The 21,288-nt window shown below is 43.1% G+C and overlaps 1 protein-coding gene across 5 annotated transcripts in view; it reads right to left on the bottom strand.

Annotated features, from left to right (window-relative positions):
* Positions 1-21,288, bottom strand: part of arhgap24 (Rho GTPase activating protein 24) — a 472,936-nt gene that overhangs the window by 127,286 nt on the left and 324,362 nt on the right. The window contains exon 1 of one of the 5 annotated variants that reach the window (XM_033024184.1): positions 12,229-12,488. The exons of the other annotated variants lie outside the window; for them this stretch is intronic. Within the exon in view, the coding sequence (XP_032880075.1) occupies positions 12,229-12,250 (22 nt within the window). The 5' untranslated portion in view covers positions 12,251-12,488. Of the gene's footprint in view, positions 1-12,228; positions 12,489-21,288 lie in introns of those variants that run through there. 5 annotated transcript variants of the gene reach the window in all.

The following is a 21,288-nucleotide window of genomic DNA, read 5'->3' as shown; positions in this document are numbered from 1 at the left end:
TGATCTTCTACCCATTCAGGGTCGAGAACTTTTCTTTAAGTTTAGTTTATTATCATGTGTACCGAGGTACAGTGAAAAGCTTTTGTTATGCGCTAACCAGCCAGACAATACATGATTACAATCGAGCCGTCCACAGTGTCCAGGATAAAGCAAATAATGTTCTGTGCAAGATTAAGCCAGTAAAGTCCAATTAAACATAGTCCGAGGGTCTCCAATGAGGTAGATGGGAGGTCAGGGCTTCTCTCTAGTTGGTGAGAGGACGGTTCAGTTGCCTGATAACTGCTGAGAAGAAACTGTCCCTGAATCTGGAGGTGTGTGCGTTTTCACATTTTTGTTCTTCTTGCCTGAAGGGAGAGGGGAGAAGAGAGAATGACCGGGATGAGACTGGTCCTCGATTAGGCTGCTGGCCTTGCCGAGGCAGCGTGAGGTGTAGACGGAGTCGATGGAAGGGAGGTTGGTTTGTGTGATGGTCTGGGCTGTGTCCACAACTCTCTGCAACTTGTCCAGTTAGACCCAGTGAGCTCTGTGGCTGTTATACAGCGATGTCAGGCTGTCCCGGTGTGGGGCTGGGAGGGAGGGATGGGTACCAATCGGGGTCTAACACGTTGTAAAGTCTCCGCTTGTCCCAGAAGCCAAGCACCAAATGGGAGCTCGATGATGGGACTGCTGTTCAGGCAGATGGAGATCGATGGGATGCCATGGCGGCAGAGGTTAGTGTGTCTCGGATAACGGGAGGACCGTCGCCACTCTTTACTTTAGACTTTACTTTTAGACTTTAGAGATGAAGCGCGGAAACAGGCCCTTCGGTCCACCGAGTCCCCGCCGACCAGCGATCACCCTGTACACTAGCACTATCCTACACACTAGGGACAATTTACAATTTTACCAAAGCCAATTAACCTACAAACCTGTATGTTTTTGGAGTGTGGGAGGAAAACCGGAGTACCCGGAGGAAACCCGCTTGGTCACCGGGAGAACGTACAAACTGTGTACAGACAGCACCCATTGACAGGATTGAACCAGTGTCTCTGGCGCTGTGAGGCAGTAACTCTACTATTCCACCTCTGCGCCACCATGCCGCTTTAAAAACCCTCCCCTTACTGCTCTTTTCTGTCATCGTTCCTACTTAATAACATCTTTGTAGGAGCAAGAAACTGCAGATACCGGTTCACGCAAAGTGCTGGAGTAACTCAGCATGGCAGGCAGCATCTCTGGAGAATATGGATAGTGACATTTCAGGCTGAGACCCATTCTTCAGACTGAGAGTCAGGGAAGAGGGAAATACAGAGATTTGTAAGATGTGAAAACGAAGCATCAATGGAGAAGTGGCGAGATCATTGTGAGCTGGGAGAAGGTGACAACGAAGCATCTGATATTTTCTTCTTCTCATCTCAAAGCATCTTGTTTCCTCTCCAATTCTGGCCTTTGTCCATCCATCTGCCAATGAAACATGCAGTCTGAAGAAAGCTCCCAAACTGAAACATTACCCATCTTTTTTCTGTAGCGGTGCTACCTGACCAGCTGATTTACTCCAGCACTGTACTTTTAAAGGTAAAAAAGTTGCAGAGTAAGACTTTCTCTACACTACCCAACCACATGCTCCTAGTTCAGCGGCAACAATTGTTAGATAAAAAATATAAACACATCTAAAGAAGGGTCTCGATCTGAAACGTCATCTAACTCATCTCCTTTCTAAAGGTACGGCCTTTTATTCTGAGGTCTTCTGGTCTTAGAATCTCCCACTAGTGGAAACACCCTCTCCACATCCACTCTATCCAGGCCTTTCACTATTTGGTAAGTTTCAATGAGGTCCTCCCTCAACCTAAACTCCAGCGAGTATAGGCCCAGTGTCGTCAAACGCTCATCATACGTTAACTCACTCATTCCTGGGATGATTCTCGTAAACCTCCTCTGTGCCCTCTCCAGAGCCAACACATCCTTCCGCAGATATGGACCCAAAGCTGCTCACAGTACTCCAAATGCCATTACTGGGATCGTTCTTGTAAAATCCACAGCCTTGGCTGCCTCCCTGCTAACATCAGGGTACGTTGCAGGTAGGGTTGCCAACTTTCTAACTTGCAAATAAGGGACAAAAGGTCAAAATAAGGAACAAATTCCCAACGGCAGTTCATTGACCGACTCGGCGCGCAAAGTCTGGCATCTCATCCAACTCATAAACCGATGGTCGGCCATGAGAAGGAGGGGTGGTGGTGTCGGTGGTAAGCGAAGGTCCGAAGGTCAGACAGCTGGCCGGGCTGCCGACCGACGGGACCTCGGGCGATACGCTGCTTCCGCACTCCACGAGCTTCACTATGTCAGGATGGGTGAGGCGAGGCCGGACGTAGCGCTCTGACCCTTGGCCCGAGTAGTAGCAGTCAAATACGGGACAAGGGCGGTCCTGTATGGGATAAACCAATTTAGCCCAATGTACGGGAGGTCCCGGCTAATACGAGACTGTTGGCAACCCTAGTAAGCACTCTAGTCTCAAAGTCAACATGGTTGCAATCACCGTGCATTTAGGTATATAATCCAGGTTAGAATGTAAGGTGGCAAAATGGCGCACCTGGTAGAGTTGCTGCCTCACTGCGCCACCTATGACCGCATGGGGTTTTTCCGGGAGTTCCTGTTTCCTCCCACATTTCCAAAGCATGCAGTTTAGTAGGATAATTGGCTTCTGTAAATTGTCCCTAGTGTGTAGGATAGAACTAGTGTATGGGTGATCACTGGTCGGTGAGGACTTGGTGGGCTGAAGGGCCTATTTCCACTCTGTGTCTCTAAACTTAACTAAAGTACTGAGAGAATGCTGAATTGTTGGGAGGTGCATACTTCAGAAGATATATTAAATTGAAGCCTTGTTTGTCCATGGAAGCATCACTTCTCAGAGCTCATTGTGTGTTCCATATATTACAAGTTCAGATAAAAACAGATTAATTGGTTATTCTTTTCATTTGCTGCTAGTGGAATTTTCCTGCTGCCTCGTTTGCCAACAAATGCCTTCAAAGATACTTAATTGGAATTGAAGCATTCTAACATATGCCATTATATATGTGACTGGATGCCGTGGGCTTTTTCTTCAAGTTGGAATTGAATCAACATTAACTGGTTGCAAACTTAAACTGTCTATATGAAATCTGAGCCTATTAACTTCTTTTGCACTTCCATCATTAATTTCATTTAATTGAATCTTCTGCAAATTGTGATGAGCAACCATCTGAATTGATTATTTATCAGCATGTAGGTGGCCTCACAGTGAAATCAAAGGACAGCAGTGTCTAGGAAAGTGGCTTTGAGTTCACGCACAAGTTTCCTACCAAATACAGGAGCCTCGAAGGCTTGCACATTTGTACAATGCATTGGTGATTGTGCAAGACAATATAGGAGTGTCCAAGGCTTGCAAAGCCTCTGCAGGTCCCTTAACCTTCACTATTAGAGTCATAGTCACACAGTGTAGAAACAGGCCATTTGGCCCAACTTGCCCACACCAACCAAAATGGCCCATCGACACCAATCCCACTTACCTGTGTTTGGCCCATATACTTCTAAACCTTTCCTTTCCACGTACCTGTCCAAATGTCTTTTAAATCCCACCTACCTGCTTCAAATATCTTCTCTAGCAGTTTGTTCCATATACCGATGGCCATTTGTGTGAAAAAGTTACCCCTCAGGTTCCTATTAAAACATTCCCCTCACAGCTTAAATCTATGTCCTCTGGTTCTTGATTTCACTACTCTGGATAAACAACTCTGTACATTTACCCTATCTATTCCCCTCTATAAAATCACTGCTTAACCTTCCCCTGTACCTCAGGCCCTTGAGTTACCGGGTGACCAAAACTGAACACAATACCCCAAATGGGGCCACACCATTGTCTTGTACTATCACCAATGCATTGTTCAAAATGTATTGAAGAAGATAAAATGCACTCTATGTCAGAAACAATAAGACCCAAGTTTAAAAAAAAATTCATGAACTACTTAAATGGTCTGAAATCAGCTTTGTTTACCAGTTCAAGGACAATTCACATCAAACTGAACACCCAAAACATGGCTGACATTTTAATCCCAACTGTGCACTCACATGTGAAGGTATTGACTGAATGCACAATCCCAGCAAAAATGTGGATTAGGAGTACACATAACAGGGCCACTAACAATGAGAACCTCACTGCAGTTATTATTACAATTCTTTCACATCTGTGGACAGTATCATTGCTTTGTTTTTATCAAAATAAACAAGCAATTTAGACAAAAGGTAGACCCAAAATGTTGGAGTAATTCAGCGGGACAGGCAGCATCTCTAGAGAGAAGGAATGGGTGATGTTTCGGGTCGAAACCCTTCTTCAGACTGACGTTAGGGGGTGAAGGAGATAGATAGATAAGGAAGCATGAAGGTGTGAAAACTGGGCAACGGGAATGGAGATCAAGAAAAATGTAGAATAGATCATGGTTAGCTGGGAGAAGGTAACAACAAAGCAAACAGAGATAGTAAATATAGTCGGAGACAGTAAAACTGGTTGGAGAACTGGGAAGGGGCAGGGATGGAGAGCGAGGGAAAGCAAGGTTTATTTGAAGTTAGAAAAATCAATGTTCATAAGCTGCCCAAGTGAAATATGAGGTGCTGTTCCTCCAATTTGCACTGGGCCTCACTCTGACAATGGAGGAGGCCCAGGACAGAAAGGTCAGTGTGGGAATGGGAGGGGGAGTTAAAGTGTTCAGCAACTGGGAGATCAGGTAGGTTCTGGCGGAATGAGCTGAGGTGTTAAGTGAAACAATCGCCAAGCCTGCGCTTATTCTCGCCGATATACAGGAGTCCACACCTGGAACAGCGGATACAGTAGATGAGGTTGGAGGAGGCGCAAGTGAACCTCTGCCTCACTTGAAAAGACTGTTAGGGTCCTTGGATGAAGTCGATGGGGGAGGTATAGGGACAGATGTTGCATCTTCTGCGGTTGCAGGGGAAAGTAACTGTAGAGGGGGTGGTTTTGGTGGGAAGGGACGAGTTGACCAGGGGGTTGTGGAGGGAACGGTCTCTGTGGAAAGCAGAAAGGGGTGGAGATGGGTAGATGCGGCTCGTGGTAGGAAGATATTTCCATTCAGTTATTGCATTGACCAGCTAATGCTGAACCAAGCCTAACTCTCAGTGGGGTCATCTCATCCAAGCAGCTCATTTATAGGAAAAGTGTCCAGATGTCTGGAATATCGATCCTGCTGCACAGGTTTGAACTTCAGGAATTTAAATTCAAGTAGAAATAAAAAGACGGAATCGGGAAATGGGGTGGGAGAGTGGCACAACGTTAGAGTTGCTGCTTTACAGCGCCAGAGACCTGGGTTCCATGCTGACTATGGCTGCAGTCTGTATGGCGTTGCACATTCTCCCTGTGACCGCGTGGGTTTTCTCCGGGATCTCCGGTTTCCACCTACACTCCAATGATGTACGTTTGAGGTTAATTGACTTAGGTAAAATTGTAAATTGTCCCCAGTGTATAGGGTGATTGCTGGTTGTCAGGGACCAGGGAGGTGGGGGTGGGGGGGGGGGGGGGGGGGGGGTGAGGGTGTGGCAATGGGCTTATTTCCGCACTGTGGCTCTAAAGTCTAAAGTCCAAAGTGTGATCGGGTGGCACAGTGGAGCAGCAAGTAAAGTTGTTGTCCACAGTGCCAGCGACTGACTGGGTTCAGTCTTGAACTCTGTTGTTTTTTGTGTGGAGTTTGCATGTTCTCTCTTTGACTGCATGGGCCTTGTACAGATGCTCTGGTTTCTCCTCCAACCTAAAGATGTGCAGATTGATAGGTTAATTGGCAACTTGAAATTAACACCACGATGTGGGTTGAATGGTAGAATCTGTGGAAAGTTGATATGAACATGGAGGGGAATAAAAATGTGATTAGCACAGGATTTGTGTAAATGGTTGACGATTGGCACGGACTCAGTGGGCTGCAGGGCCTGTTTCCCTTTTGTACCTCTCTCTGACAGTCCGTGGCTCTATACCCACGCACCTTAACCTCATTTATAAGTCCACATCCATAATGTGGATGATATGTTGCCTGCAGGTAGCACTTCAATCCCATCCCACCCCACCCTTCCCACCATCGCAGTGGGAGGCTGGAGGGGAGGAGCTGTGGAAGACAAATACAAAAGAAGCTGGACTAATAGTGGCAGGTGTCAAATATCCTGTGCCAGGTTTGGCCAGACAATGCAGCACAGAACATGGCATCCATATACAAGCAGATACGGATTAGGAGCAAAAGGATACCCAGCCCCTTGAGGCTGGTCCACTGAGCTCACAGTTAATCTCATTGTCACCTTAACTCTGTATTCCCATCCATCCCCAATGACATTTCATCCCCACGCCTGATCAAGAATCTATTTACCTTTGCCTTCAAAATATTCAATAGATTTTGCGTCATTATCCTTGACAGGGTTCCTAAGACACACAATCATCTGCGAGAAAAATAACATATTTTCTCTGTCTTAAACAATTGATTCCTCATGTTTAACCACAAACAGCTAGTTAGAGATTCTCCCAGAAGAGGAAACATCCTCTCCACATCTTCCAATCAAGGCTCTTCAAGATCCTTGAACATGACATTGGAAGATTAACTTTTGGTCCTCATTCCTGTTTGCCATCATGGCTGATGGGAAGCTGTCCATTCTGACCCGTTACACGGCTTGAGGTGAATTATCTATAATATTTCTCTTATGGGTAGCTGTTACAACTGATTGAATGGTTTATTTGTCCGGACCCAACACTGCTCACAATCTGGCTCCTGGGTCATCTGCAACTTCCACGACTGAAAGTAAGCAACCAAACCCCAACGTGACTGCAGCCATGAGGGGTGCACCATGGGCAGACAACTGGGCAGACAAAACATGGATGACTGGCACTAAAACTCGAGAGTGATTGGACAACAATTGTTTGTTTTTGGCTGGAAGTATAAAACTAATTGACATGCTGACTTCCTTGATACTGTCTTTGATAAGTTTTTCAACAGTGGACTTTAATTAGTGGCAAAAGAAAGCCAACGTGTGAACTAGATGAACCAGAATTCTCTCATTATTTGTCATTATTCATTGACATTGGAAGATTAACTTTTGATCCTCATTCCTGTTTACCATCATGGCTGATGTGAAGATTTTGACCCGTTACACGACTTGAGGTGAATTATCTATAATATTTCTCTTATGGGTAGCTGTTACAACTGATTGAATCTGCAAGCATGGGAAAGGGGAGAGGTACTTTTAAATTAGGACATTCTGTGGCAGTTCACTTTGTAAGTATTAGAGTCCACAAGCAGCCATACTGGTCAAGATAATTCCTTGTGATGGGGAGGATGCAATGAGTAGCTGTTAGTCATTTATTATGTTGCACAACATGTTAACATTATATCAATGATGGACTAGAGTGAAAGTTTAGAATGACATAGGCTGGCAATTCTTTGCCCTGCATAAAATAAACCATATTCATTTTTCTAGGAGCTGAACACTCATCTGTCAGTGTCTTTGCATTCATGGGGAGTGTCTGTTTCAACCTTCACTTGCGTGTTTAAAAAGGTGGGATAACTGGATTACTCATGACTGCATAGGCAGCTTCTAACTTCCACCTGGAGCCACAGCAATTATGTTCATAAGCTCATAGGAGCAGATGTAGGCCATTTGGCCCACCAAGTCTATTCTGCCATTCATTCATAGCTGACCTATCTTTCCTACTCAAACCCATTCTCCTGCATTCTCCACATAACCCTTGACACCATTACCAATCCAGTATTTGTCAATCTCTGCCTTAAAAAACACCCAATGACTTGGCCTCCACAGCCATCTGTGATACAAAGTCCAGGGTCTTTACTAGTCAGTGGCAGTGCCTAGAGTGCTCCTTATGATCCTGTGACTGATACTTAGCAGGTAAAAGTCTGTAACTCATTGCATTATTAGTTGGAAAGGCTACAGAGGCTATTCACCAGGATGTTACCTGGGCTTGTGTTAGAAGGAGAGGTAGGATAGGCTAGGAGCTTTCTCTTTGGAGCATTGGAGACTGGAGGATGGACTTATTAAGGTCAATAAGATCAAAGAAGCATGGATCAAATAAATGCTCAATCTTGTACCAGGATAGAGGATTCTAATAGTAGAGTGCAAAGAGTTAAGGCAAGAGATTTCAGAGGGAACTCAGGGGTAACTTTTTCCATTCAAAGCATAGTCCGTATCTGGAATGATCTGCCTATAGAAAAACTATAGACATGGATAAAAAGGGTTTCGAGGACTGTGGTCAAATAGGCAGATGGGACTAAACACAGTAGGTTGGCATGAACAAGATGTGCAGAAGGGCCTTGAAGGGAAAGTTGACCTGAAGGGAAAAATGTCCTTGTATTCCTTTTTTTGATCTGACCAATCAATGCAAGCATGAAATTCCTACATAAATAACACCAATCAGTTACTTAAATTAATTTATGGATTTTTGATTGTCATTAAAGTTGCCTACATAAAACTGGCAGAAGATACAAATGTGTTAAGTCATGCATTAAAAATCCTGCAGAAATAATTATGTATTATTGTATATTAGCGATGGTAATGTATATTATTGAACACTGATATATTGTTGTTTAATTGTCTTCTGCATATTATGAGTCCGAATGATTTTACGATATATTATTTTAATGGTTATTGCAGCTGAGTTTTATTGTTTTATATGTGGTAGCATTTTAGATAAACCCAGAAATCAGGTTATCATAGAACATGCTTAAATGGATTATAGTTGAGGTGTTTATTTTACATGTTTAATCTACAATCACAATTATTTCTGCTGTGCTTGTTATTTCACACCATTTCATCAGCATTCACAGTTATTACCACTAATTGAACTCCAGTGGAATACAGGGAATACTCCAAATGTCGAGAGAGGTTATGGTCTACAGTAATGCAGACAGAAATCTCAATGTCAAGTCTGTTTAGTTTAGTTTAGAGTTATAGTGCGGAAACAGGCCCTTCGGCCCACCGAGTCCATGCCGACCAGCGATCCCCATACACTTACACTATCCTATACACACTAGGGACAATTGTACCAAGTTAATTAGCCTACAAACCTGTACGTATTTGGAGTCTGAGAGGAAATGGGAGATCCCAGAGAAAACACACGTAGGTCACGGGGAGAACTTACAAACTCCGTACAAACAGCACTCATAGTGAGGATCTATCCTGGGTCTCTTGCGCAGTAAGGCAGTAACTCTACCGCTGCGCCACCACGCTGTCATCTTGAGAGCCTAATGTTTCAAAAATGACCCGTGGTTTTTACTTTTATGTTTAAAATGATGTACTGATAGCACTAAAAGTCAAGTGAAGCAACGAGGCAAAGTTTATGTCACAATTATTATTCCATAATGACTTGTTAATCAGATATTTATTTCAATGAGCTTCACTGTACTTAAAAATTGTTAATACCCGAAGACAATAAAATCTCTGTGTACCTTAACTTCCCCAATATATCATAGTGAATGTGTATGGATGTATGTTTATGTGTATCTGTTCAATATAAAAGCAGTAAAAGAGATCAGATGAAATGCTGCAGTGCTTGAATAAATACTGTACTTTTATCAAACAATTGCAACACCACAATTGTATATTTCTTCAGCATTTGACCGCGACATAAACTATCACTGTCCAGGTCACAAGTTGTGTATGTTACTGCTGCGATTCCTATGATTTCTGACCACAGTTATCAAAACTAGTCCAACAGTGTGAGTTTAATTGTTGGAACAATGACTTTTGAGGCTGAAGATGCCAAGCTAATATTGACCAGTTGCAAGCTTCCTGACAAAAAATAACCGCAAGGAAGGAAATATATAATAGTGGATTCTTGAGGGGGCCTGACAGCAGATCAGAAATGTTGACTTCCCAGGAAGGATGGGAATTTCCTTGTTGGCAGTGGTTGCTGTAATTTTCCTGGAACTTAGAGACAATTCTTAAATCGATTTGCATGCATATTTGATATGTAATGGGTTTTATATCCACAATGGGCAGCACGGTGACACAGCTGGTAGAGCTGCTACCTCACTATGGCAGAGACCCGGGTTCAATTCTGACCTTAAATGCTGTCTGTATGGAGTTTGCATGTTCTCCCTGTGACTGCATGAATTAGTTTGAGTTGGTTTAGTTTAGTTTATTATTGTCACGTATTGAGGTACAGTGAAAGCATTTTTGTTGCGTGCTGTCCCGTCAGCAAAAAGACTATTGTGATACAGGATTACTATAAAACCGTCCATAGTGTACAGATACAAGATAAAGGGTATAATGTTTAGTGCAAGATAAAGTCCAGTAAAGTCCGATTAAAGATAGATCGACGGTCTCCAAAAGGTTTCCGCCAGTGGTCGGTTTTCCTCCCATATCCCAAAGATGTGCGGGTTTGCAGATTAATAGGTATCTGTAAGTTGCACCTCGTGTGTAAGGAGTGGGAAAAAAAGGGGATAACATAGAACTAGCGTGAACAGGTCAATGGTTTACTAACGTGAACAGATCAATGATCGTCTTGGACTCGGTGGATCAAAGGGCCTGTTTCCATGCTGTATGTCCAGACTAAACTATGAGCTAAATGGACATGAACTGCATTGATCATTTTCAGGCTTTAACTGGTGGGACCTATGTACCGCTCGAGGCTTCTCCAGCCCATCACTGTATTAATAAAGCTACATTTCCTCAAAATAAATTTGCCAGGACCATCTTGATAGACTAGTCAGCATGTCTCATTGACTTGCCATTGAAAATACATTCAGGGCACAATTTTCAATTTGGAGGAAACATAAAACCAGCTGTTTATAATTAGTGCCCTGATTTAGTTTCTATTAATGCAACGCAAAACTAAAGTTGGGGTAAATGTAAAAAAATGACAAGAGGAAACATAATATAACAGGCAAAGCAGTTTGAGCATTCACAGTATTTGTTTACATCAGTCTTCCCTTTGATCTATGTAGATTTTATCAGCTTCATTTTTACTGCTCTCTGATAATCCATTAGCATAACTACATTTCAGACTGACATTATGACCCACGGTATAGATTCAGAAGATATTATCATGCAATGGCACGTCATCAATCTCAGTGAAAAAAAACACAGGTCAATTTTTACATTTAATTGTAATTAATTCCTCCTTCGTCTCATTATTGATGCACTATATGTACGTCAGTATTACACTAATGCCATGTCTAGATCATTGTCTAAATACCCTAGGGTGCAAAGGCATTATGAGATATTGGAATCTGTAAATTGCATTCATAATCAAAGGAAGATTACATTACATATAAAGTTGACAAAGACAGGTATTAACATTTTGTGCATGTTTTCTGTGACAATAGCATTAATTAAATTAATGAATCAGTCACCAAAACAACTGATCTTATGCCTTGAGTAATAGGAAGGAATATTTAAAATTATCATTTAATTGGCCAAGCAATGCCAACATATTACTTCCCTTAACAATACTATGTGATGTTTTCAGGAAAAGAGTACATTTTTTTTCCTATTAGCTTCTGGTCACTGTATTTTTCCTGTCAGTCTACAAGATGCCTTTTCCTTCCCATAGGCTTTATCCAAATGTTTCAATAGATTTGGCCAAAATCACAAAGGTATCTCATTACAATTTAAGACAGCAGACCCATCAAGAACATTAGAGACTGAAGGGCCTGTCCCACGGGCATTATTTGCACGTCATTTACGCGACATAATTTACGCGTCACGACACACAAAGTGACATAATTTACGTGTCACGCACATGTCGTGACGCGCATGGCGCGTAGTGAGAAGCAGTGACGCGCGGTCACACGCAGCGCCCAGGATTTTGGGATTCACAAAATCTTTGCGTGATGCGCAAATGACGCCCAAGTGGGACAGGCCCTTGACTGAAGACAGCTGCATTACATTGTATGGTGAGGTTTAAAGTGTCCTTCAGCAATTCTGTTGTCACATCATGTTTCTCTTCGTTGTGAAAAGCTGCCTATCCCATTAAATCTAACAGAAATTAGTAATCAAACAATTAGTGGTGTATAAAGTTATGTAGTTATGAAAACAGTTAGCTATCGATCAATCAATCACACCACATAAACTACTGAGCAGATCCAGTTTAAGATCATTCTGACTTTAAACAGCAACCTGGTGTTTTTACAGTTAACTGCAGCACTGTAGTGTGGAGCTTCAATGAAGCTGTCATGGGAACCGCATCTTTCAGGGAGAAAAGTAAAGACTTCCGCTCACCTTGAACATAAACGCAATCCATTCGAGTGGGAGGGCAATCAGCATGATACTCGGCAGTTGCAGCTGCTTTGGATTTGCTGCACACAACTCTGCATCTGGTGAACGCCACTTGCGCTCAGCTGTTGTTCCCATGACTCCATTGGTCAGGAATGGGCACTCATCTGCCCATCACTCTGAAGAGAACAGGTTAGCCGGCACCAGCAGGGGCCACAGGGTTGCTGCAGAGTACGCTGCACACACCAGCTCTCATCTGACCAGGGCTGGTGAGTGAGTGGGGATGGGGAAGGAACAGCTGCGGAGGGGGAGTCAGCTATGCAAAGCAGCAGCTGGGACAATGTGGGACGGGAAGAGTTGCATGACTATAAATTAGACAGTCGACAACAGGCACACAGCCAACCTGGTGACCTCAGGGTCCAAGTGGTACAAGAATTAGTTAATATTCCGATGCTGAGAATTGCTTCAATAGGATTAGTCCCTCGAAGCATTTTCTGTGTGCGTGAAGGTCAGCTGTGGCAATCACTGCTGTCAACCCAGTGAGCAATACTTTGTGCGCTGCAGAGATTCCTCTTTTCAATAAAGCTCTCTTTACAGTAAAACAATTGCTTTCAAATAATTCAGAATTAATTGATTGTCAGTTTCTGACAGACTTGATAATACAAAAAACAACTAATCTCACTAAAGTTTATCATGGATTTGACAGTTTGCATGCAGACAAATTGCAGTTGAGCTGTGCAAAGATTATTAACTCTACTTACTAAACGGTAATAAAGAACAGTTACACTTAAACACAGTTTTAAGTCAATGTCGATGGTCTTGTTTAGACTTTACACTGCATAGAGATACAACACAGAAATAGGCCCTTCGGCCTCCTGAGTCACCAGCGACCAGCGATCACCCCATACACAGGCACTATCCTACACACTGGGGATAAGTTAGAATTTTTAACAAAGCCAATTAACCTACAAACCTGTATGCCTTTGGGGTGTGGGAGGAAACTGGAGCAACAGGAGAAAACCCATGGGGTTACGGGCAGAACGTACAAACTCCATGCAGACTGCACCCGTAGTCACGATCCAACCCGGGTGACTGGAGCTGTAAGGCAGCAACTCTACCGCTGTGCCAGCGTGACCATGCCATCCTCGACAGGGTTTAACAGAGTAAAATACAAAACAAAACTTTTTAAGAAGAAACATGCCTAAATTTGACTGATATTAACATCTGCAACACCTGTCCCTATACGTCCCCTCTCGACTCCATCCAAGGACCCCAGAGCCTTTTTTAGGTAAGGCAGAGGTTCGCTTCTACCTCCTCCAACCTCATCTACCATGTCCGCTGTTCCAGGTGTGGAATCCTATATATTGGCAAGACCAAGCGCAGGCTCAGCAATCGTTTCACTGAACACCTCTCCTCAGTCCACCTGATCTTCCAGCTGCTGGACACTGTAACTCCCCCTCCCATTCCCACACTGACCTTTCTGTCCTGGGCCTCCTCCACTGTCAGAGTGAGGCCCAGCGCAAATTGGAGGAACAGCACCCCATATTTTGCTTGGGTAGCTTACACCCCAGCGGTATGACCATTGACCAGTTCTCCGACCAATCTGATTGGCTTCAAATACATTTTACCTCTGTTTGCTTTGTTGTAAGCTTCACCCAGCTAAAAATAATCAGTCCTACATTCTCCTTGATCTCCATCCCCTTTGTTCTGTTTTCACATCTTACTTTACCTTATCTATGTATCTCCTTCTCCCCTGATATAATTCTGAAGAAGGGTCTCGACCTGAAACATCACCCATTCCTTCTCTCCGGAGATGGTGCCGGTCCAGCTGAGTTACTCCAGCATTTTGGGTTTATCTTCTATTTAAACCAGCATCTGCAGCTCCTTCCTACTCACAACGTTAGGGGTCTGCAGTCAAAGGCATTCCAAAATTATTGGACCATCTAAACGTATCCAAAATGATTGGATGCATCTAAATATTATATGCTTCTTGTATCTGTTGTCCCCAGAGGACACAGGCCTGTTGTCAGCTCATTGACTTACAATACTTCCACTATTTCCACTTCGTATAATCTCTGTGGCTGCAATTTACAGTATTACTGCAGGTACAATTAATATTTATTGATATTTAGAGATACTGCAGGGAAACAGGCCCTTCAGCCCCCAGGTCCACACCAAACAGCGATCCCCGCACATTAACACTATCCTGCACCTACGAGGGACAATGTTTACATTTACCAAGCCAATTAACCTACAAACCAATACACCTTTGGAGTGTGGGGGAAAACCGAAGATCTCGGAGAAAACTCATGCAGGTCACCGGGAGAACGTACAAACTCCGTACAGACAGCATCCGTATTCAGGATCGAACCCGGGTTTCCCGTGCTGTATTTGCTTTAAGGCAACAACTCTACCGCTGCGCCAGCGTGACCGATATGGTATCGTTTTACTATATGGTTCTGAACAATGGTTCTGAACTTAAAGAAAGGTAACTTTGAGGGTATGAGACGTGAATTGGCCAAGATTGACTGGCAATTAATTCTAAAAGGGTTGACGGTGGATATGCAATGGAAGACATTTAAAGACTGCATGGATGAACTACAAAAATTGTTCATCCCAGTTTGGCAAAAGAATAAATCAGGGAAGGTAGTACATCCGTGGATAACAAGGGAAATCAGGGATAGTATCAAAGCGAAGGATGATGCGTACAAATTAGCCAGAAAAAGCAGCATACCGGAGGACTGGGAGAAATTCAGAGACCAGCAGAGGAGGACAAAGGGCTTAATTAGGAAAGGAAAAATAGATTATGAAAGAAAACTGGCAGGGAACATAAAAACTGACTGTAAAAGTTTTTATAGATATGTGAAAAGAAAGAGATTAGTTAAAACAAATGTAGGTCCCTTGCAGTCAGAAACAGGTGAGTTGATCATGGGGAACAAGGATATGGCGGACCAATTGAATAACTACTTTGGTTCCGTCTTCACTAAGGAAGACATAAATAATCTGCCGGAAATAGCAGGGGAGGAATTGAGTGAAATCCAGGTTAGCCGGGAAGTGGTGTTGGGTAAATTGAATGGATTAAAGGCCGATAAATCCCCAGGGCCAGATAGGCTGCATCCCAGAGTACTTAAGGAAGTAGCTCCAGAAATAGTGGATGCATTAGTAATAATCTTCAAAACTCTTTAGATTCTGGAGTAGTTCCTGAGGATTGGCGGGTAGCAAACGTAACCCCACTTTTTAAGAAGGGAGGGAGAGAGAAAACGGGGAATTACAGACCAGTTAGTCTAACATCGGTAGTGGGGAAACTGCTAGTGTCAGTTATTAAAGATGGGATAGCAGCACATTTGGAAAGTGGTGAAATCATTGGACAAAGTCAGCATGGATTTACAAAAGGTAAATCATGTCTGACGAATCTTATAGAATTTTTCGAGGATGTAACTAGTAGCGTGGATAGGGGAGAACCAGTGGATGTGGTGTATCTGGACTTCCAGAAGGCTTTCGACAAGGTCCCACATAAGAGATTAGTATACAAACTTAAAGCACACGGCATTGGGGGTTCAGTATTGATGTGGATAGAGAACTGGCTGGCAAACAGGAAGCAAAGAGTAGGAGTAAACGGGTCCTTTTCACAATGGCAGGCAATGACTAGTGGGGTACCGCAAGGCTCAGTGCTGGGACCCCAGCTATTTAAAATATATATTAATGATCTGGATGAGGGAATTGAAGGCAATATCTCCAAGTTTGCGGATGACACTAAGCTGGGGGGCAGTGTTAGCTGTGAGGAGGATGCTAGGAGACTGCAAGGTGACTTGGATAGGCTGGGTGAGTGGGCAAATGTTTGGCAGATGCAGTATAATGTGGATAAATGTGAGGTTATCCATTTTGGTGGCAAAAACAGGAAAGCAGACTATTATCTAAATGGTGGCCGACTAGGAAAAGGGGAGATGCAGCGAGACCTGGGTGTCATGGTACACCAGTCATTGAAAATAGGCATGCAGGTGCAGCAGGCAGTGAAGAAAGCAAATGGTATGTTAGCTTTCATAGCAAAAGGATTTGAGTATAGGAGCAGGGAGGTTCTACTGCAGTTGTACAGGGTCTTGGTGAGACCACACCTGGAGTATTGCGTACAGTTTTGGTCTCCAAATCTGAGGAAGGACATTATTGCCATAGAGGGAGTGCAGAGAAGGTTCACCAGACTGATTCCTGGGATGTCAGGACTGTCTTATGAAGAAAGACTGGATAGACTTGGTTTATACTCTCTAGAATTTAGGAGATTGAGAGGGGATCTTATAGAAACTTATAAAATTCTTAAGGGGTTGGACAGGCTAGATGCAGGAAGATTGCTCCCGATGTTGTGCAAGTCCAGGACAAGGGGTCACAGCTTAAGGATAAGGGGGAAATCCTTTAAATCCGAGATGAGAAGAACTTTTTTCACACAGAGAGTGGCGAATCTCTGGAACTCTCTGCCACAGAGGGTAGTCGAGGCCAGTTCATTGGCTATATTTAAGAGGGAGTTAGATGTGGCCCTTGTGGCTAAGGGGATCAGAGGGTATGGAGAGAAGGCAGGTACGGGTTACTGAGTTGAATGATCAGCCATGATCATATTGAATGGCGGTGCAGGCTCGAAGGGCCGAATGGCCTACTCCTGCACCTAATTTCTATGTTTCTATGTCTATATCTTAATGCTACCTTATATGTAAGCAATTTCATGGGTTTTAATTGTAGTCATCCAAATGTCAAACAAAGAAACATAAATGAAAAAAAAATCCCGTCACCAAATAATTGAAAACTCAGTTAAGCAGCAAACATTTATTCTCTCTGGAGATGGTGCCTGTCCAGCTGAGTTACTCACAGACTTTGATCAATCACACCAAAGATTGACCCTAAAATTTGAAGGGAAGCCTTGAGATGGAGAGTACGCTAGATTTAGCTGTCCTTTGCTGTTTTCTGTGAGCACCCACCCTCCCACCTCAACCATGTGAATGAAGTCTGTGCTTAACCAATTAGGACAGGTAACTGCTTTCTCCAAAGTACCTGCAATGTTGGTTGTGCATCTTGCCACATCATTACTCAGTTCTGTAATGAAAAGCGTATCAAAACTGACCTTGGAATTTTCTTGACTATCAGGCTCCTGTGAGATTCACAGAACTGGATACCAAAACTAACAGACAATACTCATGTAGTTTTTATTGCAGGCTTCAATTAGATTTCCTCACTCACACTGTACGTTCAAATTCCCAAAAGCCTATACTTTGATCGTCTATTAACCACATCTACCAATTGACTGATCTAATCCCTGATTCCTTAAAAAGTAATTCCAATAATGAGTACACTGATGAGTGTAAAATAGCAGAATGGTGCAAGATTGTAATGCTAAACGCCTGCTTGAATAGTGCGGATGTCAGGGGTTATGGGGAGCAGGCAGGCAAATGGGGTTGAGAGGGAAAGATAGATCAGCCATGATTAAACGGCGGAGTTGACCTAATGGGCTGAATGACCTAATTATGTTCCTTTCACATGAACTTATAGAACAGCATAGTGTGAAAGAATATTAAAGTACATTAACAGAATAATCAATGAGGTAGAGTTAAAAGTAAGATTACACGGAACCACCTCCAGCAATGGGGTGTGAAAGAGGTAAACAATTTGGCAGTTGAATAGGACTGGGGAAGAAGCTTGGATGTCCATGCTTTCACGTTCCTATATCTTTTCCCAGAAGGTTGAAGAGAGAAAAAGGGAATGTTCAATGTGGAAGGCATCCTAGACAATATGTCTAGCCTTCCCAATGCGATGCACTGTGAAGATGGACTGAAAAGCAGGAAGTGACGAGCCTGTAATGGGCTTCTTGCATGCAACAGGATTAGGCATCCTTCACCATAGCTAGCTGGACTAAAACATGCTTCTCGCTCAGTCTAAACTGATCTGAAATGAACTGAAAATTCTAAAGAGTTTTCTTCTCCACTGAAAACTCTCCTGCTGCTCCCTTCAAATTTTTAGCAGCAACAAGTACACCGGGCTCATTAAATGAGCCAAGCTGTGCATCACAGCTTGGTTTGGGTACAGCTCCATCCAAGACTGCAATAAATTGCAGCAAATTGTGGACGCAGTCCAGACCATCACACAAACCAACCCCCCTTCTATTGACTTCATTTATACCTCACGCTGCCTCGACAAGGCCAGCAGCATAATCAAGGATGTGTTGCACCCTGGCCACTCCATCTTCTCCCCTCTCCCATCAGGCAAAAGGTATAAAACTGCAAAAACGCACATCTCCAGATTCAGGGGCAGTTTCTTCCCAGCTGTTATCAGGCAACTGAATCGTCCTACCACAACCAGAGAGCAGTGCTGAACTACTATCTTCCTCTTTGGTGACCCTCGGACTATCCTTGATCGGACTTTGCTCGCCTTACCTTGCGCTAAACATTATTCCCTTATCATGTATCTATACACTTTAAATGGCTCGATTGTAATCATTTATTGTCTTTCTTCAGACTGGATAGCACGCTACAAAAGCTTTTGACTCTACCTCGGTACACGTGACAATAAATTAAACTGAAACTGAAATGAAGATCATTCAGTCAGCTGGCTCTGTCTCTTCCCTCCAGTATCCTTGGCTACAAAGCAATCTGACCATCGCCGTGCCCCTCCTCCTGCCACCATTGTTATAGCTTAGATGGTGCCCAATCAGCTCCAAATATTTCCAACCGTTGTTGAACAAATCGCAGATGATGACAAGACAGAGTATAGGAGGCCGATCGATTAACTGGCTGAGTCAGGCCAGAACAACAACCTTGCTCTCAACGTAAGTAAGACCAAGGAACTGATTGTTGACTCTGGAGGAGGAAGGTCAAGGATCCACAAACCTTTTGAAAGAATAAAAAAATTCAAATTCCTGGGTGTACATTTCTCTGGAGATCTGTCCTGGACTAAGCACATTGATGCAATCATAAAGAAAGTCTGTACTCTCTTGAATCATGGCCTGGAACAGCAACTCGAATGCCCAGGAGCAAAGATGATTGCAAAAAATGGTGAACACTGCACATTCGAGAGTCTGAGAGTCTGAAAACTGTAACGCCAGGCTCAAGAACAGCTTCTTCCCAACAACCGTCAAGCTATATATATATATAAAAAAACTTTTGTTGTTGTTAATTATTGTAATTACAGTATATCATGTTTACATATGGGTTGTGCTGCTGCAAACAAGGATTTTGTTGTTCCGTTTTTGGACATATGAAAATAAAACACCCTTGACTTACAAATCAATGCAAGATAAACATTGGGATATTTTTCAGAGTTTGGTTTAGCTTGAGTAAACTGTCTACACATCATGACGCATATAGCAAATCCTGATGCCTTGGTGAGGAGGCAAAAACCCTGGGGCTCATAAAGGCGACAACAGGAAGGACATCCTACACTCAAAGACAGCACCCTTACGCACCCAACAGCAGAGCAAGACAATCAGAAGCTGGTGAAAGCTCAAAGGCCGGACATACAGGACAGCGGTCTTTTTTAGGCCATGGCCCAGACCGGCCTTCGTGGAAAATGCGCAAACCCCAAACCCAAACCCAGACACTGGCGCCTCACCTCCTCGAAGACCACACAGGAAGAAGTAAACTTTCCACTGGTAACCATGGAGGTAGGTGGGTCTGGTTCCTTACAAATTATAGGAAGTGTGGATAATACACATATCGTTGGGAGATTACACTTCTTTTGGGAGGCATGGAGTGCATTAACAACAGACACTTATATCCTAAACAGTATCCAGGGATATACCATTGAATTTGTGCACAAAAATAGCCCCAGTTCAGCATGCACCGAACCGAACGTTCGTACTTTCACGAAAAGAAAAATTAGAAGCACATGCTGAACTGGTGAGACTCCACGCTAAGGGGGTTATTGAAAAAACCAACACGATTCTCTGGAATTTGTATCTAATATCTTTACCAAAAACAAAAAAGATGGTGGTTGTCGCATCATCATAGATTTGACCAAATTGAATACATTTGTACAGTATATTCATTTCAAAATGGAAACCTTTGTTACTGCCAAACAATTGATTTCCACAGGCTACTTCATGGCCAGCATCGACCTAAAAGATGCTTACTATTCAGTGCCTATACGGACTGATCACAGACGTTATTTAAAATTCAACTGGATGGGGCAGCTCTGGCAGTATAGAGCTCTACCAAATGGCTTAACATCAGCCCCAGGCTGTTTACAAAAATTTTGAAACTAGCCCTAGCGTTTCTTCGGAAACAAAAACATATGATCATGGCCTATCTAGATGACATATTGATTGTGGGCTAAACTTTGGAATTAGCCAAACTAGCTGTATCAGCCACCAAACAATTGTTTGAGAAACTGGGGTTTATCATCCATCCAGTTAAATCTAAACTAACGCCTTCCACCATAATGGATTATTTGGGGTTCACTATTGACTCAGTTCACATGTCGGTGACTTTACCAAAGGACAAGGCTACAGTCTTAACTGAGGCCTGCAACAACCTCATTGACATCAGTGAACCATCTATCAGATTGGTAGCAAGGGTGATTGGCAAAAAAAAAGTGGCTGCTTTTCCAGCCACACAATTTGGACCTTTGTATTATCAAAATTTACAAAGGGCAACACTTGGCATAAACTACCTGGAAATGTTGGGTGCGTTCTATGGCCTAAAGTCATACTGTTCTGGAATATATCACCAGCATGTTAGACTACAGATTGACAATATCACCGTGGTGGCATATATTAACCATATGGGTGGAATCAAATCAACATCATGTGACAATCCGGCTAATTCAATTTGGCAATGGTGTATCCAGAGAAATATTTGGATATCAGCTACCTACCTACCAGGTAACCTAAATTCAGTGGCAGACACCAGGTCACGCAAATTCAATGAAAACATCGAATGGATGTTGGATATAAAAGTATATGCTGATATTGTAGCACGGTATGGAACACGAGATATCGATCTATTTGCATCTAGACTCAATCACCAGTTACCAAACTATGTTTCTTGGGAACCAGACCCTGGGGCATCAGCGATAGATGCTTTTTCGCTGCAT

The sequence above is a fragment of the Amblyraja radiata genome, chromosome 1, assembly GCF_010909765.2.
Source record: "Amblyraja radiata isolate CabotCenter1 chromosome 1, sAmbRad1.1.pri, whole genome shotgun sequence".
NCBI classification, from domain to species: Eukaryota; Metazoa; Chordata; class Chondrichthyes; order Rajiformes; family Rajidae; genus Amblyraja; species Amblyraja radiata.
This window is presented reverse-complemented; position numbering and strand designations above follow the sequence as displayed.